Source organism: Hyla sarda, chromosome 6 (assembly GCF_029499605.1).
Source record: "Hyla sarda isolate aHylSar1 chromosome 6, aHylSar1.hap1, whole genome shotgun sequence".
Lineage (NCBI taxonomy): Eukaryota > Metazoa > Chordata > Amphibia > Anura > Hylidae > Hyla > Hyla sarda.
Genome location: NC_079194.1, coordinates 291,136,705 through 291,163,112, shown reverse-complemented (window position 1 = coordinate 291,163,112; position 26,408 = coordinate 291,136,705). Strand labels below are relative to the sequence as shown.

General features: G+C 46.2%; 1 protein-coding gene across 1 annotated transcript in view; it reads right to left on the bottom strand.

Moving 5' to 3' along the window:
* Positions 1 to 2,744: 2,744 nt before the first annotated feature.
* The window catches only part of LOC130277243 (catalase), a 57,024-nt gene continuing 33,360 nt past the window's right edge, over positions 2,745 to 26,408 (bottom strand). Inside the window, exons 11-13 of the mRNA XM_056527708.1 lie at positions 14,146 to 14,253; positions 9,802 to 9,888; positions 2,745 to 3,435 (exon numbers count right to left, since the gene is read on the bottom strand). Of these exons, the coding sequence (XP_056383683.1) occupies positions 3,370 to 3,435; positions 9,802 to 9,888; positions 14,146 to 14,253 (261 nt within the window). The 3' untranslated portion in view covers positions 2,745 to 3,369. The remainder of the gene's footprint in view (positions 3,436 to 9,801; positions 9,889 to 14,145; positions 14,254 to 26,408) is intronic.

Here is a 26,408-nt window from a genome sequence, read left to right as displayed (position 1 = left end):
AAACGTCGGAAGTGTCCGGCAAACACTCACCTGTCTACCCCTTTGTGAGAGGAAGGAGGACAGCAACGCTCCGAAACGTCGGAAGTGTCCGGCAAACACACTGTGATGTGCGAGTTGCAGTATACTCGCACATCGCGGGAGCTCTCTGCCTAGCTCAGAGCAGTGAAAGTGTCCGCGATGTGCGAGTACGCCGCGCACATCGCTGCAGTGTGTCTGCTCGTATCGGCGTATTGCTGCTACCAGCAGGCACATGTAAAGACAGCATAGAGCGGGGCCTTCACCAGCGGATCCGCAGCGTACAATACACTGTAAATCCACTCGTGTGAACGTACCCTTGAAACACATACGTTTTAGTTATTTTTACACGGGAGTCGATGGGAACCGTACAGAACCGTATGTGCGTACGGTTCCATCCGGTTTTCACCATATGGTTTTTGACTTGGAATTTCAATCAAAAATTGAAATTTTATTCATAATGGAGTGAAAAGTTCAAAACGTATACTTTTTTTTTCTTAAAAAACGGATGTAACCGGACATCATTTTTCAAACTGTATAAGAATTAAAATTTGTACACACATTTTGATACAGTTTAGTCAGGTTTTGAGGAATCTGTTTTTAAAAAAAAAATAATCCAAAACCTGATACGGGAACTGTACTGCAAAAACGTGGTGTGAACCCGGCCTAAACCAAGGGAAAAAAAAGGACGGTCTTGGAGGCGCTGCTCAAGGGGTGGTCACAGATATAAGGACGCAAGCCAGAACAGGACAGCACCCTTACTCTCTAATATCTACAAGGAGTGCACTATTTGGACCTGAGGAAGGCACTTGTTGTGCCAAAATGCGTCGTCCGCTTTGCCACAAATAAAATAATATGTTCCTGTGCTGGCTTGTGTTTGTTTATATATTATACATTTACTGATATTTGCATAGTCATTTGTTTATATGGGTCCAATATTTTAAATGGTCTAGTAAAAGTTAAGAAAACCACAGCTGCCAGATGTTAGCTGGGAGTCAATATGGAAATATGAAATACCAGACCCACATGGAGTGGTTGTTGTTTTTTTTTTTACATACTCTGGGAATGGCTTTTGTATGTATGGATGTTGAAGTTAAACCAATTTAGCAATATATAGCATCAGAGAGCTTTTGGCCTGTTCACCCAGTGTTTTTGGCGCATATGACACCAAAAGCTGCCAAAAAATGCATGTTTTTTAATATGAATAAAAGCAATAGTTCACATTGCGAATGGCTCAGCTCTGTGGTCACATGGAGGAAACATCAATATGGAAATTTGCTACTTGGGGATTTTACATATTTGTCCACAAAATTCCAAACTGAAAATGCCAAAACTGATTGTGTTGCACGTCACCCGTCCACCTGCCTTATACCGTACACTGCAGGTATTCATAGTGTACTGTACAGTGTGAGCAATTGTCACATCACTGTGTGCATTATACTTATTATGATGCTGTTTATATTCCTGTTTGATGACAAATTTTCCCTGAGCTGACATCACTGTATGTATTATCCCTGTACTGTGACATCACTGTGTATTATCCCTGTACTGTAACATCACTGTATGTATTATCCCTGTACTGTGACATCACTGCGTGTATTATCCCTGTACTGTGACATCACTGCGTGTATTATCCCTGTACTGTGACATCACTGTGTGTATTATCCCTGTACTGTGACATCACTGCGTGTATTATCCCTGTACTGTGACATCACTGTGTGTATTATCCCTGTACTGTGACATCACTGTGTGTATTATCCCTGTACTGTGACATCACTGTGTGTATTATCCCTGTACTGTGACATCACTGTATGTATTATCCCTGTACTGTGACATCACTGTATGTATTATCCCTGTACTGTGACATCACTGTGTATTATCCCTGTACTGTAACATCACTGTATGTATTATCCCTGTACTGTAACATCACTGTGTGTATTATCCCTGTACTGTGACATCACTGTGTGTATTATCCCTGTACTGTGACATCACTGCGTTTATTATCCCTGTACTGTGACATCACTGTGTGTATTATCCCTGTACTGTGACATCACTGTGTGTATTATCCCTGTACTGTGACATCACTGTGTTTATTATCCATGTACTGTGACATCACTGCGTGTATTATCCCTGTACTGTGACATCACTGCGTGTATTATCCCTGTACTGTGACATCACTGCGTGTATTAGCCCTGTTCTGTGACATCACTGCGTGCATTAGCCCTGTTCTGTGACATCACTGTGTGTATTAGCCCTGTACTGTGACATCACTGTGTATTATCCCTGTACTGTGACATCACTGTGTGTATTAGCCCTGTACTGTGACATCACTGTGTATTATCCCTGTACTGTGACATCACTGTATTATCCCTGTACTGTGACATCACTGTGTGTATTAGCCCTGTACTGTGACATCACTTTGTATTATCCCTGTACTGTGACATCACTGTATTATCCCTGTACTGTGACATCACTGTGTGTATTATCTGTGACATCACTGTGTATTATCCCTGTACTGTGACATCACTGTTTGTATTATCCCTGTACTGTGACATCACTGTGTGCATTATCCCCATACTCAGGTTGTGTGGTATTACAACTCGGCTCCATCCACTTCAATGGAACTGAGCTGCAATACCACACACAACCTGAGGACAGGCGGGGCGCTGTTTGAAAGAAATTTTGTGCACAGGCCTCGTGCTGTACCAGAAATAACCAGTCAATTTACTGCATATGGGTTTATTGTAAAAACACAATTATATAATTAACATTTGACATTGCCTTTTCAATTACAGACAACCCCAACATTAGATGGAAGACTACCATACTGGCTACATGTTTCCCAACTTGATGCAAAACTATAACTCCCAGCATGCCCGGACAGCCGAAGGCTGTCCGGGCATGCTGGGAGTTGTGGTTCTGCAACAGCTGGAGGCACCCTGGTTGGGAAACACTGCAATAGCGCCATATCAAACCAGAATTATCGAGACCTAAAGGCAAACGACGCAGACGATTCCAGGTGCTTAGTAATAAAGGTTAGTTGTATAAAACTACAAATCCTGCAGCATGCCGATCACCGAATCTGTAAGCGTTTCCAACCAAACTGATTCACAGGCTATACTAATCGACGACCGCCCGAAATGTATTATCTTCTTATTGTGTGATCATTGGCTTAAGTGCATATTAGTTTCCCTAACGTATAAATCGGCTTTAAGAATAGAATTAGTCAGGACGAAGAGGCCAAGAATCGTAGTACATTCCATATGGTCTGAATTAAAGCAAAAATGCTACAATTAAAAAAAAAAAACAGGAAGGCGAGATCTGGTGGACGGATCATCCTGAGGAAGACGGCGTCTACAGGTTGGACTTGTCCTTTGCCGTCAGGTTGGCGGAATGTTGGATGTAGGTCTTCACTGGTTTCTGTTAAAAATAATAAAATAAATTATATTAATTATATATAAAAAAAAATTAAAAAAAATTATATATATATATATATATATATATATATATATATATATAATTTTTATTTATATGTGTGTGTGTGTGTATATATATATATATATATATATATATACACACACACATATAAATAAAAATTATATATATATATATATATATATATATATACATATATATATATACACATATATATATACACATATATATATATACACACACACACACACTTTTAAATCTATAAATATATAGATATAAATAAGCATATATATTGTGATAGTGTGGCAAGGAAAGGGTGTATTTCCTTAGCTAACCCTGGAGAAACTTCCACCTGTGGCCTAATTAATGAGGTAGCAGAAAGGGGGAGTGTGTTTAAAAGGAAGTCAAACACAATAGTCTGTGCTCTCCCTAGAAGACAGCAAGGTGGCTGTAGGGGAGAGGCAGGGGTCCTGGTGAAGAACACGCAGCCCGAGCTGTGAGTGGCCCCAAGTGTGGAAGAGACACACAGCAAGAGGTTGCAAACGCTGTATGTGAACAGTGTGTAGAAGGTTGCAGGAGGCATAAGTTTAACTGGCCGAGAAAAGCCCACCAGTTGATAGCCAGGGCATGGTGGATTGTTTAGTTTGTGACTAGATGTCCAGGGTTTTGTTTGTTCCTGCTTTATTTATCCTGCAACCTGTCTAATAAAACTGACGAGGAGCCAGACTTGCATAAAGTACTGTTTGCTGGTTTATTGAAGTGGAAACGTGTCCTGTGGTGGTGTCAAGGACGATCCCAGAGCTATCCCCAGGGAGGAAGCCTTACAATATATATGTATTTTTTTTAAATTAATTTATTACTTTTTCTTCCTCCGGGGGGGGGGGGGGGAGAAGGGGAAGAGCTATGCCGACTCCAGCTATGCCACCTCCATAATAGCGACCGGCTGGGAAGGAGAATTACAATCCCACTTTCCCGCTGCAGGAGAGGGAGCGGGGGACGGACATATGCTCCAAGTCCCCGTCTAGCAACACAGCCGCTGGCACCTGTGAGTAAACGGATAGCGGACCTATCTTTTCCCCCAGCCATAATGGCTGCTGGGTGGGGAGAAAAATAAAACTGTGAACGCAAGTAGAGAAAACAGACATGATCGCACATCCACAATTTGTATTTTGATCTATTTGCTTCTCAGCATAAATTCAAAAAGTAACAGGTTGTTATTATACATTTTGATCAAAAAGCACAAGCCCACTCGCCACGTCAAGGCCACCTATTTAGAGTGGGTCCCTAACGTCCCTAGCATAAAATGGCGTAGCACTGGGCGGCAACCACCACCAGTGCCCACAGGGGGAACGACCCACAGGCAGAGCAGCCCCAATGCCATTCAGACCAGTCCTGGGGCCACGCCCCCCCGACAGACACGGCGCCACAGCAGCAACGGACGCCGCACAGCACCACACCAGTGTGAACAAGGTGTAAAAGCTAAGAAGAAAAATAAAACTGCCGGGTCCCGCTCTGAAGGAGAGGGGATGGGGGCAGAGCTAATCTCAGAGTCCTCGTCCGTTCAGCAGCGCGAGAGAGAGCAGCCAACCTCTCCTCCTATGACAGGGGGAAATAGAGGAGAAGCAGCCGGCGCCAGAAAGCATCCGGTCGCGCTGCTCAGCTGCCTCAAAAGGAGCGGCGAGCAGCGTCTGTAGAAGCGCCTGCCACTCCGAGCCAGGGGGACAACAGCGGTGGCCTTCTGGGACAGTTCCCGCCAATCTGGGACTACAGCCCTTACTAGAATTTTTTTTTTTTTTTTTTTTCTTTTTTAAAGGCCAGTTATGGGGAGCTCCCAAACCTGTGTCTTGCCTCCTACTGACACTAGTTAAAACTCATTACCTCACTTCCAGTGGGCGGGAATACACTGCCAGGGAGGAGCAGACTTTTTTCCCCTAGTCTCAGCACCTCGTAGTGGCAAGAGCATATACCCATCAGTATCGTTGTCCCCCAATGAAGAGCAACCGAGAAATAGCATATTACAGCTGCTCACTGTCTTTTCTATTTTGTGAAAGGGAGGGGGCGTGTCCCTCTCTTGCCTGCACTGGGCTGACTCCTCCCCCTCCCTCATTAAGCTGACTCACTGCTGGGAGCCTGGCAGCCCTGCTCTGTAACCCTTTCCTCTCTGGTTTTAAGCTGCACACACACAATGATTATTGGAGATTGCCTGTACTCTTCCACCAAAGACAATATGGCGAGTGTATAACTTACATCTTTCTATGTCATTCATGTGTATCATCCTTTGCCAGTCCTGTACTGCTGGGACTTGTAGTTAAGAAATAGTTGGAGGTACAGTGTTTGGATAACTTTTTACAGCAGTGTTGCCTTCAGCTGTGTGCCTACAGCTTTTGCAAAACTACAACTCCCAGCATGCTCAAACATCCCTTTGACTGTCCAGGTAGTTTTGCAACAGCTGGAGGCACATGTTTGCTAAAACTTTGTTACAGCAGTGTTGCTGCAGGTTGTGTTCCTCCTGCAGCCTTGTCAATCAGCCATCTCGTGTCCATGACCCTTGGACACCCTCATGCTGCTGTGGGACTCAAGTGTCCCAGGAGGTGTGGGGGACCCCTTAATAAAATGTGAAAAGAATTATATTAGAAAAAAAACTATTGTTTTGCCAAGATGTACAACACATAAAAAGTTTTTATATCTGACAGTGGCCATTTAAAGGCCAGGCAAATTTTCACTCTTTTTGGTGTTTTTGTTTTTCCTCCTTCCCGTAACAGAGCCATAACTCATTCATTTTTCTTTCACAGACCCAGATCATGTTTTTTTTGTTTTTTTGTTTTGTTTTTCAGGACCAGTTGTACTTTGTAAAGGACACTTTTCATTTTGCCATGAAACATACTGCCAAATAGGCATAAAAATAAAAAAATAAATAAATAAAACTTTGGGGTCGTGGGGCTTCGATTTTTTACACAGTGCACTTTACAGTAAAGACAATTTTTTTTACGTTTGCGCCATTTACCGTGTGGGATCAATACATTTTTATTAGGGAAAAGGCTATTTTTTTATTTTATTATTTTTTTTTTTAAATCATTTTCAAAGAAATGAGAAGTGCAGAGACATTATTCCTTATATTTCCCTGTTTCAACTATGGAAATAAGGACAGACGCAGCTGTCACGGTAAAAGTATCTAATCATCTTGATGAGCATGTATCTCATGTATCTCATTACCTTTCGAGGTTATAAAGTAAGTAAAACAAACAAGAAAACATCTCTGTGAAGGGAGAAGAACAGAACAATGTGCCTGAGTGACTTTTTAAACATAAGTGTTTGTCTGCTCCAGTGTCTTATAATGGATACTGTAGTATTTGTGGGAGGTGGGAATCCCGGCACGGGTCTCCTAAGCCTTCCCGTAAGGTGACGACTTTGGCGCTGCAGCGCTACACCGGCGGGGTGAAATAGCAGTCGGAGAGGGTAGAGAGGATGGTGATCGCTTTTTATTGTATAATCATAAAAAGAATCAGTGCTTCGTTGGACAACGTGTTTCGGAGGGGCATGATGCGGACCTGACGAAGGAGGGAGCCCCTCCGAAACGCGTTGTCCAACGAAGCACTTAGGGCTGGGCGGTATACCGGTTCATACCGAATACCAAAATTTTTGTGCTGCACGATATGAATTTTAACCCATACCGGTTTGGCCCCTCCCCCTCGGGAATGAATTAATTATCAGCCGCAGCGCTGCACTGTCCCCACATCGGGGAACTAATCATATGTGACCCGCGAGCGCTGTTCTGCCCCCCCCCCCCAATTAATTATTAGCCCAGCGCTGCACTGTCCCCATCGGGGTACTACTCACACATCACCCGCAAGCGCTGCCCTCCTCGTCCTCCTGTTTGTTCCGGCCGCCGGCGCTGACACTCTATACCAGTGGTCTTCAACCTCCAGATGTTGCAAAACTACAACTCCCAGCATGCCCGGACAGCCGTTGGCTGTCCGGGCATGCTGGGAGTTGTAGTTTTGCAACATCTGGAGGTCCGCAGGTTGAAGACCAATGCTCTATACTGTATCCCTATGCCCGGGCTGCAAAAGATAAAAAAAATAAACTATAACTCTCCTTCCCCCGTCGGTCAGACCAGCTTCCAAGGGAATGGAACGTCGGACAGCCGTCAGCCTATCACCGGCCGCAGCGATGTTCCGACTCGGCCGGTGATAGGTTGAGCGCACTGTCATGTAAGAAGCCAGCTTCTTACATGACAGTGCGCTCAGCCTATCACCGGCCGAGGTGGAACATCGCTGCGGCCGGTGATAGGCTGGCGGCTGTCCGACGTTCACGTCCCCAGCGAAAGGCCAACGTAGGAACGTGCGGTAGTTTATTTTTGTTTACCTTTTGCAGCCAGGGCATAGGGATACAGCGTACAGTATAGAGAGACTCTTTCCTAGGACTGTATCCACCTTTTCCAGCCCACCGGAGCACCTGAAAGCTGAACTAATTAATGCAGGAAAAGTCATCAACCTCCGAGCCGAGAAGTTCGTGACGAATCAAATTTACTGTAAATTCGCTCATCTCTACCGGCGGTCGCAACAAACAGGAGGACGAAGAGGCAGCGCTTGCGGGTGATGTGAGTAGTACCTCGATTGGGACAGCTCTGGGCTAATAATACATTTTTTTTTTTGGGGGGGGGGGGGGGGGAAATACTGTTAAATACAGTGGAACTGCTATAAGTTACAAAAATTACCGCGATTCACATATTTGGCCATACTGCCCAGCCCTAGAAGCACTGATTCTTTTTATGATTATACAATAAAAAGCTATCACCATCCTCTATACCCTCTCCGACTGCTATTTCACCCCACCGGTGTAGCGCTGCAGCGCCGAAGTAGTCACCTTACGGGAAGGCTTAGGAGACCCATGCCGGGATTCCTACCTCCCACAAATACTACAGTATCCTATCCACAGTCTCCGACAGGCCCGACGGCCAGCTGCTCCCGGCGTACCTGCGGAAAGACACCTGCTCGAGGCTTATATCAGTGTTGCGCCTGAAATTAGCGCAACACTTAAAAAGGTGAGCAGGTTCTTATCTCTTTACCAATCATCCGTTATCCACGGATAACCGCCACTATATTAGCACCACATCTGTCTTTTTTTCTCCCCTACATAATAGTATCTTATAATGGACTCGTCTTTATAATTATTGTGCCAAACCAATGAGATTAATCAGTGTGTTAATAAGGATAGCGTGAATCATAGGGTCGTAAAATTACAGTGGAATAGGGTTGATATATAACCTCAGAGTTTTTTTTTTTTTTTTTTTTTTTAACACACTTTTGTAGTCCCTCCAAAGGACTTTTATAAGCAATCGCAATCATCAAATTGCTTATACTGATCAATACTATGCTACTGAGGCAAACTATAACCAGCAGAATTATGACCATTACAAAGGCCTAGTAAAGGGCACCGGACAGGAGCTGCGCTTGTCATTTAACTTTTAAATGCCGTGATCACTATTGATTGTGGCATTTAAAGGGAACCTCTCATCAGATTTTACCATATATAACGTGCGGTAACATTTTATATTTGGTAAAATCGTCCTCCTTAGAATTCTGGGGAAACCTTCCTGCCCACGTCACCACTCTACTACCTAGGCAGATGGAGCAGAGCGTGACCGAGCTGTCAATCACCCAGAGCTGTCCGTTACTGTTAAAAGGGGTACTCCTCTGGAACACATATTTTTATTAATCAACTGATGCCAGTTTAAGTTATACAGATTTGTAAATTACTTCTATTTAAAAATCTTAACCCTTCCAATACTTATCAGCTGCTGTATGCTCCACAAGAAGTTCTTTTCTTTTAGAATTTCCTTTCTGTCTGACCACAGTGCTCTCTGCTGACACCTCTGTCCATGTCAGGAACTGTCCAGAGCAGTAGAGGTTTGCTATAGGGATTTGCTCCTACAATGGACAGAGGTGTCAGCAGAGAGCACTGTGGTCAGACAAAGGAAATTCAAAAAGAAAAGAACTTCATGTAGAGCATACAGCAGCTGATAAGTACTGGAAGGATTAATATTTTTAAATAGAAGTAATTTACAAATCTGTTTAACTTACTGGCATCAATGGATTTAAAAAATAAAAATGTTTTCCAGCGTAGTACCCCTTTAAGCATGAGGAGGCCATCTTAGAAGGTGAGGGATGGTTTCGTTTAGCGCTCAGCGGGCAGAAGCAGCGTCCAGAGGCGAGAGACAGAGCTCTGTTTGGAAAATCGCAGGGGGTCACAGAGGTCGGACCCCTCACGATCAGACACTTTCCCCTTCTCAGTGCTGATCTTTATAAACAGGACCAGCACTTCTCTCTCTAATGCTAAAGAGATTCTTACCTTACTGCGACCTTGTGCGTTGTACTTGTCCAGCAGGGCCTTGATACGGGAGCCATAATCAGGGTGAACGTCAGAGAAGTTTTTCACCTGGTAAAAAAGGGAAATGTAGATTATGTTCTGTCCATTGACACTTCTGTCACTAACGAACAATAATATTAATAGATAATCATATTATATCATTTCAATCAATCATACGGCTTAGGCTGGGTTCACATCACGTTTTATGCAATACGGGACCGCATACGGCTGGGGGAGCTAAAAGCGGGCGCTCCCGTATCCGGCCCGTATGTAAAGTATTTCAGTGAGCTGACTGGAGTGAAACGTTGACTCAGATTGGTTCATTTTTAGGTCCGGGGGGGGGGGGGGGGACCGAATACGGGGCAAAAATGAGCCAAACTCCGGTCGGCTCATTGAAATACATTACATACGGGCCGCATACGGCAGGGATACGGGAGCGCCCGGTTTTAGCTCCCCCAGCCATATGCGGTCCCGTATTGCATAAAACGTGATGTGAACCCAGCCTAATTTATGCTCCCAACACACTAGGTTTCAGCCTTTGTTAATCGTATCCGTCTGCATTCCTCCGAAACGAGGAGGCCGATGTATACTGTACAGTGATCCCTCAACTTACAATAGTTTCAGCATACAATTGTCTTTTCTGGACCATTGTAACTTGAAACCAGACTCAACATACAATGTACAGACAGTCCAGATCTGTGAAATGTGACAATGGTCGAAAGAACCAACCAATCCGAATGGACATTTTACTGTTAAAATATCTGTATTACTGAAGTGTATGCACTGACTGGTGTCTGGTAGCGCCTACTACAGTACAGGGAGGTATTACATGTTCTGTACTCTTTACCTGTACCAGGGTTAGGTCCTCTTTTGGACACCAGGTGAGGGCGGCTCCATTACTTTTTTAGGACATTGTATGTTATGTACAGGACCCTGAAGAAGCTCCTGTCCTCTACATAGACAGTGATTTACAGCTCCCAGCAGATCTTTATTACTTTTATATGTAAGGATTTGCTTTGTCTATATTAGTTATCTACTTACTTTTTCTTTAATCCTCACTTTTTCCTATTTTTGGATGACATTTTGGAGGCTTCAGAACCAATTACCAGGTTTCCATAGAGTTATGGTCTCAACATACAATGGATTCAACATACAATGGTCGTCCTGGAACCAATTAATATTGTAACTTGAGGGACCACTGTATAATGGAAGAAGTGGACCCCATTCACTTCTATGGCCAAAAGCAATCACCTAGTGACTCCGTGCCAAATGTATGCGCCGTTTCAAAAGCACAACAGCCCCCGTCACGAGTCTGTTTAAAATCGCGCATATGTCCTGAGTGGAGTCACTAAGGGCAACTTAGTTCGGCCATGGCCTTACATATACATATATATATATATATATATATATATATATATATATATATATATATATATATATATATATATATATAAAGTCTATGATGTATGGAGTCAGTGAAAACCCATGATCCCCTTGGTTATAAATGTGGTTATGCAGCGCTCTCGGCCCCTCTTGGCAGACCAAAGCTGGGTTCACGCAGCGCTATTCTTGGTGCGTGCAAAGACAGCACTGTGTGAACAAGACCCAAGGATGATACATTGAGGAATCTGCATTCTGAACAAATCCTAAAGCATTTCACAGCTAAAGGAGAACTGTGGTAAAGGAGATCCTGATAGGCAGATGTTGGTTTCTCTGTTCTTTGCCCAAGTGCAGCATTTGCCAAACAGGGTGCCTCCAGCTGTTGCAAAACTACAACTCCCAAAACTACAACTCCCAGCCAACTCTATGGCCACTGGCTGTCCGGGCATGATGGGAGTTGTAGTTTTGCAACAACTGTATGCACCATGGTTGGGGAAACACTGCCTTAGAACATAGTAATAGTGCAGTCCTGGCCCAACTTTATGATCTAGCTTTTTGTGTTTGGGTCACAGGATCCGCTTTCGGACTGGGAATTTAGGCTGTAATATGGGCGCAAAAATTACACTTGTAGGAAATTGACCCAAGTTAGACGAATTGGATCAGGGCTTTCTGTACTTTTCACAAAACCAGAATAGTTCCCATAGGGGACTATTCATAGCAATACCATGATTGCTAATACTGATCTGTTCTATGTATAGGACATAGAATAGATCAGTGTTATCAGTCATCTTCTGCTCTGGTCTGCTCGATCACAGACCAGAGAAGAAGACGCCGGGAGCCGGACAGAGGCAGGTGAGGGGACCTCCGTGCGGCGTTCTGAATGATCGGATCCCCGCAGCAGCGCTGCGGGCGATCAGATCATTCAATGAAATCGTGCACTGCTGCAGATGCCGGGATCTGTATTGATCCCGGCATCTGAGGGGTTAATGGCGGACGCCCGCGAGGTCGCGGGCGTCGGCCATTGCCGGTGGGTCCCTGGCTGCGATCAGCAGCCGGGATCAGCCGCGCATGACACGGGCATCGCTCCGATGCCCGCGGTTATGTACAGGACGTAAATGTACGTCCTGGTGCGTTAAGTACCACCACACCAGGACGTACATTTACGTCCTTAAGGGGTTAAAGGAGAACTGTAGAGCAATATAACTTATCCTCTATCCGAAGGGGGGTCCGACCGCTGGGCATGACGTGGCGGCCGACAAGCCCTCTCCATATATCCTATAGAGACACATGGAGGGGGAGTGTCTGCCGTGACTTCCGGCTGGGAACAACGCGGCGCTTCCTGTAGATTGCCGGGGCCCCGTACAGGAGATCGCAGGGGGGCCCCAGCGGTCAGACCCCTCGCAATCTATAACTTATCCCCTATCCTTCGGCTAGGGGATAAGTTAAATTGCACTACAGTTCTCCATTACAGGGGTACTAAGGTTTTGTAAAAAGCACAGCAGGTCCTGATCCAATTCTTCTATGGCCGGGTTCACACCACGTTTTTGAAATACAGTTCCCGTATAAGTTTTCAATTTGAGAACCGTACGGAACCAAATTGAAAACCCTATGCATGGACTCTACACCGTATGCCAAAAGATGCATCAGGTTGTGTACGTTTTGCATCCTTTACGGTTTTGTCAGGTTTTTTTTCCCCGTACCCGAAACCGAAGCCTTCCACGGTTTTTGGTCCGGGCGAAAAACCGTATTGAAACATATACGTTTTTTTTAACATGGGAGTCAGTGGGAACCGTACAGAACTGTATGTGCGTACGGTTCCATCCAGTTTGCACCATACGGTTTTTGACTTTGCACAGTTCTTTTTCTTGGAATTTCAATCAAACAAGTGAAACTTTATTCATAATGGAGTGAAAAAGTTAAAAACGTATACTTTTTTTTCTTAAACGGATGCAACCGGACATCATTTCTCAAACCGTATACGGATTAAAATTTGTACACACGTTTTGATACAGTGTAGTCAGGTTTTGAGGAATCCGTATTTTATCAAAAACCTGATAAGGGAACTGTATTGCAAAAACGTGGTGTGAACCCAGACTAACTTAGGTCAATTTATTACAAGCGTAATTTTTGCGCCCGCATTACGGCCTAAATTCCCAGTCTGAAAGCGGATCCTATGACCCAAACACAAAAAGATAGATCATAAAGTTGGGCCAGGACTGCTCTTTTACTACATTCTGAGGGCACGTTCAGACGAGCGGATTTTCCGCGCGTATTTAGCTGCGGATCCGCCGCTGAAGGACCTCTGTATGCTGCCTTTACATGTGTCTGCTCGGAGCGGCAATACGCCGCTACGAGCAGACACACTTCGATGTTAGAGTCACCACGCGCATGCGCCGTATACTCGCACATCGCGGCAGCTCTTTGCCTAGCTCATAGAGCAGGGGAAGCAGCCGTAATGTGCGCGAGTACTTCGCACATGCGCGGCCACTCGCACATGCGCGGCGTATTGCCGCTCCGAGCAGGCATATGTAAAGGCAGCATACAGCGGTCCTTCAGCAGCGGATCCACAGCAAAAAAAATGCTGTAAATCCGCGCGTCTGAACGTACCCTTAGGCAGTTTTCCCCCAACCAGGGTACCTCTAGTTGTTGCAAAACTACAACTCCCAGCATGCCCGGACAGCCAACGGCTGTCCGGGCATGCCGGGAGTTGTAGTTTTGCAACAGCTGGAGGCACCCTGTTTGGGAAATGCTGCACTTGGGCAAAGAACAGAGAAGCCAACCTCTAATCGGCCTATTAGGGGTTTAGCCCTACAATCCTAGTTTATAGTATTTATAGAAGTCTAAACGGACTTTACTCATTTTACTCGAAATATTTGGAAAAAGTCAATGGGGAGCAACACGTACTTCTAGGTCTGTTTATAGGATATTTGGGCGCAATATACTCACGACTCTATTTTGGATGAACAGCTGAGCTTCCTTCAAGTGTCCGGCGATGTTCTCACACAGCCTCTGGCGTTCTTCTTCGCTCAACACTTTGGTGTAAAAGTCCCGCACCTGCAAAGAAAAAGGATCAAAGTATGGAGTCAACATCCGACTGCTGGTTTATCATCCTACTGTCAGTAGAGTCATTTATAGGTATCAATAGGGCCAAAAAAATGTAAAGGTTTACAACATTCCCTGAAACATCGAAAGTTACCATGAAAATCAATAGGTCAAGTCAGGTCCCTTTTGTGGCTACTGTCTGTTCTGGGGGGGGTCACATGGGTTGGGGAATCACCTCTCAATTAAAGGGGTCCTCCACCATAAGGTGATTTTAGTACGTACCTGACAGACAGTAATGGACATGCTTAGGAAGGATCTGCGCTTGTCTTGAGGCTAAATGGCTATGTTGTGAGATTACCATAACACTATGGCTAGCTTTTTTGCGAACTGGGAATTTCCTGTTGAAGTTTGATCTCAAACTACAAGTCCCATAGTTCCTTGTTTGTAAGTGTGAGGTCACTTTCCTCCCTCCCACACATCAGCCACCCCACCCAGTGAAACACAAATGAGCTGCCTTCCTTTCAAAAGACCAGTGTTTTCTAACCAGGGTGCCTCTAGATGTTGCAAAATTATCTCTTTCCCACCCAGTGTTCGTTCCCCCCATTAGCAGGACAGGCTACCTTTGCACACCTGACTAGTGATGTCATGTCTCAAGGCACTGCAATCTGGGAAAACCAGAGACCTGAATAATTTTATATGCTGTAAAAAATAAATATTGGGGCAAAAATCACAGAAGAAATGCGAGAAAACTGTCACACACACACACACACACACACACACACACACACAGGTACAGACACTATTATATACTACACTAACTTTATTGCCCGTGTAGCAAAGTCAAATAAAAACAAAAAAATTCCTGGAATACTCCTTTAACGACGCAGGACGTAAATGTACGTCCTGGTGATGTGGTACTTAACGCACCAGGACGTACATTTACGTCCTGAGCATAACCGCGGGTATCGGAGCGATGCCGGCATCATGCGCGGCAAGTCCCGGCTGTGGATCGCAGCCAGGGACCCGCCGATAATGGCGGACACCCGCAATCCCGCCGATGTCCCCCATTAACCCCTCAGATGCCGTGATCAATACAGATCACGGAATCGGCAGCATCGCGATCACTTTACAGGATGATCGGATCGCCCGCAGTGCTGCCGCGGCGATCCGATCATCCTGCACGGCAGACAGAGGTCCCCTCACCTGCCTCCACTGTCTTCCGGGAGTCTTCTGCTCTGATCTGCCTTCCTGCAGACCAGAGCAGAAGTTGACCGATAATGCTGATCAGTGCTGTGTCCTATACATAGCACTGAACAGGATTAGCAATCGAGTGATTGCTATAAATAGTCCCCTATGGGGACTATAAGAGTGTAAAAATAAAAGTAAAAAAAGTTTTAAAAAAAATAATAATAATTAGAAAAAACCCCTCCCCCAATAAAAACGTAAATTGTCCCATTTTCCCTATTTTACCCCCAAAAAGTGTAAAAAAAAACAACGATTTTATATACATATTTGGTATCGCCGCGTGCATAAATATCCATACTATTAAAATAAAATGTAAATGATCCCGTACGGTGAACGGCGTGAACGTAAAAGTAAAAAATAAATAAATAAAAAGTCCAAAATAGCTGCTTTTTTTTTTTATAACATTTTATTCCCAAAAAAATTTATAAAAAATTTTATAAAAGTTTTGTATAAGCAAATATAGTATTAATAAAAAGTACAGATCATGGCACAAAAAATGAGCCCTCATACCGCCACTTATACGGAAAAATGAAAAAAAAGTTATAGGTCTTCAAAATAGGGGGATTTTAAACGTACTAATTAGGTTAAAAAGTTTGCGATTTTTTTAAAGCGCAACAGTAATAGAAAAGTGTATAATCATGGGTATCATTTTAATCGTATTGACCCAGAGAATAAAAAAAAAAAAAACACACATCATTTTTACCATGAATTGTACGGCGTGAAAACAAAACCTTCCAAAATTGCGGTTTTCTTTTTAATTTCCCCACACAAATAGTATTTTTTTGGTTGCGCCATAATTTTATGGTAAAGTGAGTGATGGCATTACAACGGACAACTGCTCACGCCAAAAACAAGCCCTCATACTAGTCTGAGGATGAAAATATAAAAAAGTGTAATGATTTTTTGAAGGGGAGGAGGAAAAAACGAAAGCGTAAAAATAAAATTGTCTGAGTCCTTAAGGTCCAAATGGGCTGAGTCCTTAAGGGGGTAAACTCAAACATTATATATTATATATTATATATATTTATACACACACGCACCAATTTTTTTTCCAACCTATTTATTTTATTTTTTACATTTTTTTTTTACTTAGGAGGTCCTATTCATAGTCTTACAATTGCACTGCTAACTGTGTTTGTTCTCGGGGTGTTCCCCTGTAGCATGTGGCTTGCCAACTTAGGAGCGTGTACTGTATTAAGACAATAAGTGCACGTCCAGGGCGCGCAGGATTGGCTGTGACAGCTGGGAGCGTCCATCTAATACTTAATAGCCCGCCCACGCTTCTGGCAAACCACCGGATTCTGACGACACATCAGACGGGCTGCAAGTACAGAGATGGGAGGGGTGGCTAAACTGACAAAAGTGCGACACCTAGTGGCTTCTTTATAATAAGCAAAGCATTTCATTGAAGTATATGAAAAGTTGGTCAGATTACAGCTAGGTTAAAAACATCTAACTCTACTTCGTCCGCTCCCGCGTAGCTCGGTATCACGGCTTTCCCTGGAGCTGCAGATTGTAGAGACTGCAGCCGTGGGAACCGCGAGTGCCCCCTTGCCAATCACTAGCCGAGTCAGGACACCACTGTGGCAAGTGATTGGAGAGGCGCTGCGATGGGGCACCCTAATACCGGAGGCTATGAGGTAGCGAGAATGGGGAGTAAAGTATTATTGTTTTATTAGACAGTGTGGTCAGATTAGTTATCAAAAAAAATGTAAATGTATATATTTAAATACTATGTACTTAATATATGACAGAAATCGCCGACATGGGGGGGGGGGGGGTTGGGTGGTCTCATGGCCCCCCTGAGCACTTGCACGGGATTCCATGCTGAATGATTTCCAGGCATCCCGGTCCGGTTCCCGCCTGGCGGGGACAGAAATTCCCATGGGCGTACAAGTACGCCCTTGTTCCTTAAGTACCAGCGAGCAGGGGTGTACCCATATGCCCATGGTCCTTAAGGGGCTAATGTCCATGTGTCACAATCTACGCCAGCTAGGAACAGATTAAGATTGTCTGGTGTGAATTATAAGGAGATTTTTAATCTTACCGTAAAGTTTTTCTTTCTCGAAGGATCCATTGGGGGACACAGACCATGGATATATGCTGCTGTCTCTAGGAGGCTTGGCACTATGGCAACAGAAAAGTCGGCTCCTCCCAGCATGGTATACCCGCCCACAGGCATCTGAGCAATTCAGTTTTAGTCCCAGAGCAATAGGAAAAGACCGACAGGTCAAGAGAAAAACCACGAATTGTCTGAGAAACCAGAAGAAAAAATAACAGAACACACCCTCGGACAGATAACTGAAATAGGAACACTGGAAAAAGGTGGAGCTGTGTCCCCCCCAAAGGTGTGAATCTGGTAGAACCTAGCGAAAGTGTGCAAAGATGACCATGTGGCCGCTTTACAGATCTGCGAGGCCGAAGCCTTGTTGCGGAGGGCCCAGGATTCCCCGACAGAACGGGTGGAATGAGCCAAAACCCTGAAGGGTGGGATCTTCCCCTTCGTGGTAAATCTTTGCAGAGGGGGGCTTGCGAGCCCTGAGCATGGTGCGAATTACTTGAGAAGAGAAACCGCGGGCCCTTAAACCGCGGTCTCAACCGCCACGCCGTCAAATGCAGCAACAGTAAATTGGAGTGGCACAGGGGACCTTGAGATAGAGGTCCAGAAGAGGTGGGAGGCGCAGCGGTACATCATCCAGGAGCCTGACCATGCACCACGCCCTCCAGGGCCAGTCTGGAGCCACGAGAATGGTGGGAACGCCCTCTGCTTTGAGTTTCCTCAGGACCCTGGGAAGGAGAGGAAGGGGAGGGAACAGATAGGGTAGGGCAAAGCCTGACCAAGGGATCACCAGGGAATCCACGGCTAGAGCCAAGGGGTCCTGTTACTTTGACACAAAGAGAGGAACTTTTTGGTTGTGGCGGGACGCGAAGAGGTCCACGTCTGGAGTGCCCCAGAGGTTGCAGATCTCTGCAAACACCTCCGGATGCAGGAACCACTCGCCGGGGTCGGCTGAGGACCAGCTGAGAAAATCCGCTTCCCAGCTGTGCACTCCCGGAATGTAAATTGCTGAGATGGCTGGAACCCTGAGTTCCGCCCAGAGGAGAATTTTGGTTACCCCGGCCATCGCCGCTGAGCTGCGAGTGCCACCCTGGTGATTGATGTATGCCACAGCAGTGGAGTTGTCCGACTGGACACGAACAGGGCAGTCCTGAAGAAGGAGGGCAATCTACACCCTTTACCCGTAAAAGGGGTATCACAGGCACCAGGACCTTGGTAAAGACCCGCGGAGCAGTGGCAGACTGAAGGGGAGAGCTACAAACTGAAAATGGCCTTCCGGGACTGCAAAGCGGAGGTACCGCTGATGACCAGGGAATATTGGAATGTGGAGGTAGGCATCCTTGATGTCCATCGAGGAAAGAAACTCCCCTTGATCCATGGATGCCACTATCGAACAGAGAGATTCCATTTGAAAATGGCGGAGTAGAAGAAGCTGATTGAGATCCAAGATTGGGCTTATAGAACCACCTTTCTTGGGGACCACGAAGAGGTTGAAGTAAAAACCTCGAAAACGTTCCCTGGGAAGAACCGGGACAATTACTCCCTGGATGAGAAGGGACTGGAGTGCGCCCCGAAATGCTTTTGCTAGCGAGGGGGACCGGGAAAGAAAAAAAAGCAATCCCTTGGAAGGGAGGCAAATTCAATCTTGTACCCGTTGGCTACCACATCCCTGACCCAGGAGTCCTGAACGTGCGTGGTCCAGGCATCTTGGAAGATTAAGAGACGACCTCCCACCTGAGAAAAATCCGCGGGTAGGGGCGTCCCTTGAGGCAGAGGTAGGTTTGCAGGTGCCCGGTTTGGCCGCAAAACGTCCAGAACGGTTACCTGATGTCAAGGAGGGACGGGTCTGGAAGGAGGGAGCCTTCTTGTCCCGCGAAGGTGCCTGCCTGGATCCTTTATTGGGACCAAAAGTCCGAAAGGACCGGAAAGAGGAGGACTTCCGACGGGAAGTAGAACGAGCCTTATTCTGAGGCAATAAGGAACTCTTTCCGCCTGTCGCCTCTGAGATAATCTCATCTAGGCGCTGACCAAAAAGCCGAGAACCAGCAAAGGGAGGTTCAGTTAGAGACTTCCTGGAGGTGGCATCCGCATCCCAGGCTTTAAGCCACATGGAGCGACGGAGGGCCACCAGGTTGCTTGTGGCAAAGGCAGCACAGCGGGCTGACTGCATGGAAGCAGAGAGCTAGGTCAGATAATGCCTCCAGGGGGGGGGGGGGGTTGGATCCTTGAAGGCAGCCGCATCATCCAATGGCAGTGTAGTCGCCTTAAAGAGGCGAGAGACCGGTGGATCCACATTTGGGGAGGAAGTCCATCGAGCAATGAGGTTCTAGGCAAAGGGATATTGCGCTTGAACCTTTTGTTTCTTTAAACTTCTGGTCAGGATGCCTCCAGGCGGACTCCAGCAAGGCGTCAAATTCAGCCTGAGAGCTGAAAATCTTGTGTGCCGGTCGGGCACGTTGAAAGGAAACTTCTGGAGCCACGTCCGAAGTTCCTGGGTCCTCTAGGTGGAAGGTGTCTTATGGCCGAAACCAATGAGTCCAGTGTGTCAGACAGATCCGAGCAGTCCACCGAGTCAGAGGCCGAATCAGAAGCCTCAACTACAAGTTCTCCAGGTGAGTGGGAACGGGTGGAGGCAGCCCTAGAGGAGGGAGATACTGACCTGGTACACGGTTCTGGGGAGGCAGAGTGGCGACCAGGGGAGCGTCCTCTAGGAGAGTGACGCTTGTGGCAGACTGGAGCAGAGGGGCGATGCCTGTGAGGGGAGCGCCTGTGTCTGCTATAAGACTCAGGAGAAGAGTCGAATGATATACCCCTATTACACTTGCGAGAGCGGTTAGTATAGGGAGAGCGGGTCTCTCTGGAGGGTCGGCGTAGGGAGGACCTCTCTAAGGCAGTCACCACAGAACGGGAGACCTGAGCCAAGTCGGAAATGGACTGGGAGAGGGGGGGATACCCAGACTGGAGGGATAGCTGAGCCCACAGGGTCTGGAGGAGCATCCTGAGCAGAAATAAAAGGGGATCAGTGGTGCAGGCGGAACAAGTGGGTTCAGCGTAACCAGATATTTTAGTATTACAGTCCTTGCAGGTGTAATAGGTGACCAGGGTCCCAGTTAACTGCTTAGAGGGAGGAACAGGTCTGGGCTCGGACATAGTAAAATGAAAGTCTCACCCGGTGTCTGTGTTCCCAGAGGGCAGCTGCTGTGAGGAGAAACTCAGAGGAGCCAAGAGAGGGGAGGGGCTGAGAATGCAGGACCAATGAAAGAGGGGGCCATGATGAAACAAGGGTAACTCTGATTGGACCTGAAAAACTCCTCTGAGCGCGCACAGCGCTAATTGGTGTAAAGCCCCGTGGCCGCGGGTGGGTGGGGCTAAAGAACGAGCAGAGCCTGCGGCTGATAACATGTGGCCGGGAGTTAATGGCGCCCGCTCCCAGCCCTGAGCGCATATGCGAGCGCAATGGGAAGAGAGACGGTGAAAACACCGCCGGCAGCTTCTACACGTTGCCGACAGGAACTGAGACACGGGCGCGAGATGCGGCTGAGGCCGGCACTCGCATTAAGTGAAAGTCGGCAGCTGCAGGAGGGGAGCTGGGGAGAAAAACGCCAGCGCCTGAATACAGTCCACACCACTGCATATGTCCACCAAACACCTGAAAGTAAGGGAGGGCTCCCTAGTCCCTCCTGAACATGCCCCCATGACCTCTGTGAAAAAAAAAAAAAAAAATGAGTTTCCCAGTGTGAAAATAAAGAGTGGGACAAAAACGGGGGGTCTCCAGAGGCTGAAAGTCCCCTAACCTGAAAGAAAAAGGAGGGAAAAATACTCACCTCAGTCAGAAGAACTTACCTCATGAAGTCTTCAGTCAGCTTTAGTCACCTGCATCATGCCGGGCTGTAACAGCGAGACGAGCAGGGAGGTAGGGGGACCCGGACCCATGAGGTACAACCCCAGGTGCTGACCGTTGGTGAGAGGGGGTTGACAGTACATCCACGATACCTGTGCCCCCTCAATCGCAAATGGGGAAACAGTGAACGCTATGTTCCAGAGTCCCCATCTGAGAACAGAAAAGAAAAGGGAGATAAAATTCTAAACGTCCCTAAACTTGAAAAAATAAAAAATGTGTGACCTGGTCTGGGGAGAACCCAGACCAGCATCTACCTCCTTAAAGGGGTACTCCGCCCCTAGACATCTTATAGGGGTAGGGGATAAGATGTCAGATCGCCGGGCTCCCGCCGCTGCGGACCCCCGCAATATAGCAAGCAGCACCCACCTGTAACTGCTTCCGGAAGCGCTGGAGGCTCTCAGGCTAGTTCCTCCCGACCACGGAAGATTGTGACGTCATGACTCCGCCCCCCTGTGACGTCACACCCCCTCAATGCAAGTCTATGGGAGGGGGCGTGACGGCCGTCACGCCCCCTCCCATAGACTTGCATTGAGGGGGTGGGACGTGACAACACGGGGGGGGGGGGGGCGGAGTTGTGACGTCACGATCTTCCGTCCCCGTGTTGTTGGCGATTTTTGGGCTGATAAAGTGAGGAAAAGCGGAGCCAAAAAGGAATGGTTGCATTGCCTTTGTGATGACCAGTATTATCATGGTAGTAGTCTGGGGGGGTACAAAGTTGGTGACCGTTACACTTTAAGCCTTGGGAAACCCCTCCCCCTTTCCTCTTAGACCCTCCCACTTCTCAAACTGTGACCTCAGCTGCACAAAGAGGTTGGTAAGGTTGTAAATTTTCACTTGAGACAAACCTTGGGCAAATAGATGTGACTTTTCTATGCCATTCTATTGTCCCCTGAGTATTAATGAAATGAAACATTAACATGAGGTAAAAACATATAAAAATATGTTTATTATAAATATCTCAGCATATTAAAATGTTGTGATGTCCGCGCACAGCGGAGGGGCTGGAAGGGGCTGGATCAGAGGTGGCGGCGGCTGCGGATCTTCTAGACTGAGGTCTCCTCATCGGATGAGTCTTTAGGAGTCTCAGATGTTATAGATGTTATTGGGGAACTGCAGAGAAATGAATTAAGAAATAAATATTGAGTCTGAGCGATTGTAGAAGAGAAGAGGAGATGATTGCTGTAAAGTTCTTACCTCTAGTGAGTCCCCAATAGATGGTATTGATGTTGTTGATGGTATTGATGTTATTGATGGTAAAGATGTTATTGATGGTAAAGATGTTCTTGATGGTAAAGATGTTCTTGATGGTAAAGATGTTCTTGATGTTGATGGTTAAGATGTTATTGATAATGATGTTCTTGATGTTGATGTTCTAGATGTTCTTGATGTTGATGTTCTCCTCCTACTTCCGTCTCTTCCAAATCCAGTCCGGGGCATTGATGTCCTCCATGATGCAGGCCCCGTCTGGATCGTAAGAGAATTTCTTCCTTGGCTCCACATCAGTCATGGAGACGTCATCAGGGAATTGTCTCCCCTCGGTCTCCATGTCCTCCGGCGCTGATGTTATGGCGGGGGCAGATGTTGATGGTACAGCCGGGAATGATGATGGAGCCCCATCCCGCTTCGATGGAATAGCCGGGGAAGATGTTGATATCATAGCGCGCTTAGATGGAATCGCTGGCGCTGTATCTGCTCCCTTTGCACGGGTGTCAGGGGTCACCTGACTAAATCGCCTTTTCCGCCCAATAGCCATCACAGCAGTGATAACAAACCCAAAGCCCTCCAAAGCCCAAGCCAGCAAAGACTGACACAGTCTACAGGGCCGGAGCCCTTTCTATAGGCCCCAACAGGTTCTATGAGATCACATGTGTGACGTCACGAGCAGTGACCAAACCAGATAAGGAGATCATCAGTAACCTGTATCTGCTCTGGGCTTAGATTATACATCTGGACATTATGGGATGTCTTTATTTTCTATTTATTTTTAACCCCTTAGGGACATAGCCCATTATAACCCTAAGGACAGGAGCATTTTTTTGCAAATCTGACCTCTATCACTTTATGCATTAATAACTCTGTGATGCTTTTACTTATAAATTTGGTTCCTAGATAGTTTTTTCGTCACATATTCTACTTTATGTTAGTGGTAAATTTACGTCGATACTTGCATCATTTCTTGGTGAAAAATTCCAAAATTTCAGGAAAAGTTTGAAAATTTTGCATTTTTTCTAACTTTGAAACTCTCTGCTTGTAAGGAAAAGGGACATGTCAAATACATTATATATAGATTCACATATACAATATGTCTACTATATGTTTCCATCATAAAGTTGACATGTTGTTACTTTTTGAAGACATCAGAGGGCTTCAAAGCATAGCAGCAATTTTCAAATTTTTCCAGAAAATTTCAAAATAGAGATACTTTAATAATATATATGTGGTGTCCTAGTACTGAACTTGGTACCATACCTTAGTCATAAGTTCCCATAGTCAGAGTTCCTCCATGCTGATAGGGCTCTCTTGGTGGGTTAACCCCTAGTCGCCTCATAATGTCTTTAAAAATGTATATAATTAATATATTTTCTAATGGTATAAGTAATGTACAGGACGTTAGGTCAGGTGATTTTTAATAATTCTGTTATGCTAAGGTTAAGGACTTTTTGGGTCATGTGATGTAACCAGAATCCTTTGTACTAGGACTGACAGGTTTGGGGAACCAATAAGCTTTGATCCTGCCCCTTCAGATAAGGGCGCTGTTAGCCAATAATCGCTCTCTTGTTCCTGCGCTGAAAAAGCAGTAACAGCTCCGTACAATTCAGCAAGACAAACTAGGCCTGAAGCCTACCAATTCCGCACCTTCCTAAACCGTGAGTTTAATCCAACTCCATCCTGCTAATCCTACCTGACTGCTGGACCTAAACATACCCCTAAATCCAGTAGAACAGCGTATAGAAAGGAATCAAAGCTTATTTCCTACAAAGTCCTAGCCAACCTGTGAGGAGCCTAAATCCCGGTCCTCTTGTAAAGACTGTTAATTGCATCCTGCATAAAATCTGCAGTAAAGTTATTTCAAGTTTATTACAATTCCGGCTGTGGACAATCCTTTATACCTTCCTATCATTCCTAGGACGGGTTTTGGTAGGATATACATCTACAGAGGAACCCACACCCTGGCATCACGACATTCAAGGGTTAATGCTAGACCCTGCAACACCTCTGTTCACCCTACACCCCCCAAGCTACCACATATATTTTTTTTATTACCAGATTAAAAAATAAATAAAGTTTGACAGGATTTAAAAAAGGTACATACACACTAGGTGTATTTGCTTAGCATTTTTTGTGCAGAATTTGTCACAGAAAATCCACAGCAGATTACAGTAGCAGGTGACCTGACCTGTAGATTTCTTTCAAATTTTTTCCCATTGACTTCAATAGAGAAGTCAAAATCCTCGAACGACCCTAGTGCTGCAGATTTGATGCAAAATCTACATTTATGGACTGTAAATGAATTATTTTTTCCTTCTTAAAGGGGTACTCCGATGCTTAAGCATCTTATCCCCTATCCAAAGGATAGGGGATAAGATGCCTGATCGCGGGAGTCCCACCGCTGGGGACCCCCGGGATCATGCACGCGGCCCCCTGTTTGTAATCAGTGCCCGGAACGTGTTCGCTCCGGGACTGATTACCAGCGACCGCAGGGCCGGCGGCGTGGGACGTCACACCTCCACCCCCGTGTGACGTCACGCTCCGCCCCTCAATGCAAGCCGACGGGAGGGGGCGTGGTAGCTATCACGCCCCCTCCCGTAGGCTTGCATTGAGGGGCGGAGCGTGACGTCACACGGGGGCAGAGGCCTGACATCACACGCCGCCCAGCCTGCGGTCGACCATAATCAGACCCGGAGCGAACACGCTCCGGGCACTGATTACAAATGGGGGGCCGCGTGCATGATCCCGGGGGTCCCCAACGGCGGGACTCCCGCGATCAGGCATAAGAAGTTTAAGCACCGGAGTACCCCTTTAAGCTCTAAAGCAGTCTTTCCCAGCCAGGGTGCCGTCAACTGTTGCAAAACTTCAACTCCCAGTATACCCGGAAAGCTGAAGGTTGGGAGTTGTAGTTTTGCAACAACTAAAGCTGCACCGTGGATAGGAAACACTGGTCTAAAGCACAAGGCAGCCTCCAGACTTGCCCCATCCTATTGCTCTAGGAGAGAGATAATTCGGCTCCAGCGTGGTCTGGCTGCAGCTTACTCCTCCCCATAGAAGGAATATAAACGTTCGCCCATGTCGAACCATCAACAGTGGATGAGGAGGTCAGGAGAAAAGAACTGCAAGAAATCTGTACCAGCAAATCAGCACCAAAATCCAAACCAACTGGTGCCTATTTATTTTGCAGATTTCACAATTAATTTGTTGGGGAAAATGCAAATCTGACAAGTGCGTGTTAACCCTAAGGCTATGTTCACACGCCGGAATTTCTGCATGGAATTGTGTATGAATTTATAGCCAATACACTTTAATGGGATTTCGCTGTCCCACTCACAGCAGAATTTCTGCTGCAGGTTGTCCATTAAGGTGAATGGACAATTAAGGGGGTATTCCGGCTTTATACATCTTATCCCCTATCCAAAGGACAGGGGATAAGATGTCTGATCGCTGACGTCACGACCATGTGATGTGACGTCTGCGATCAGGGACGTGACGGCATTAGGGGGCGCGGCCGTAACGTCACATCCCTGTCTCGGAGGCAGCGTCTGGCACAGAATGCCGGAGGCTGCACAGAGATTGCGGGGGTCCCCGGCGATCATACATCTTATCCCCTATCCTTCGGATAGGGGATAAGATGTATGATCGCCGGGGGTCCTACCGCCGAGGACCCCCCGCGATCTCTCTGCAGCCCCCCGGCACAGAATTCCGTGTGAACATAGCTTAACACTACAGCAACGAGTCAAACCACAGATC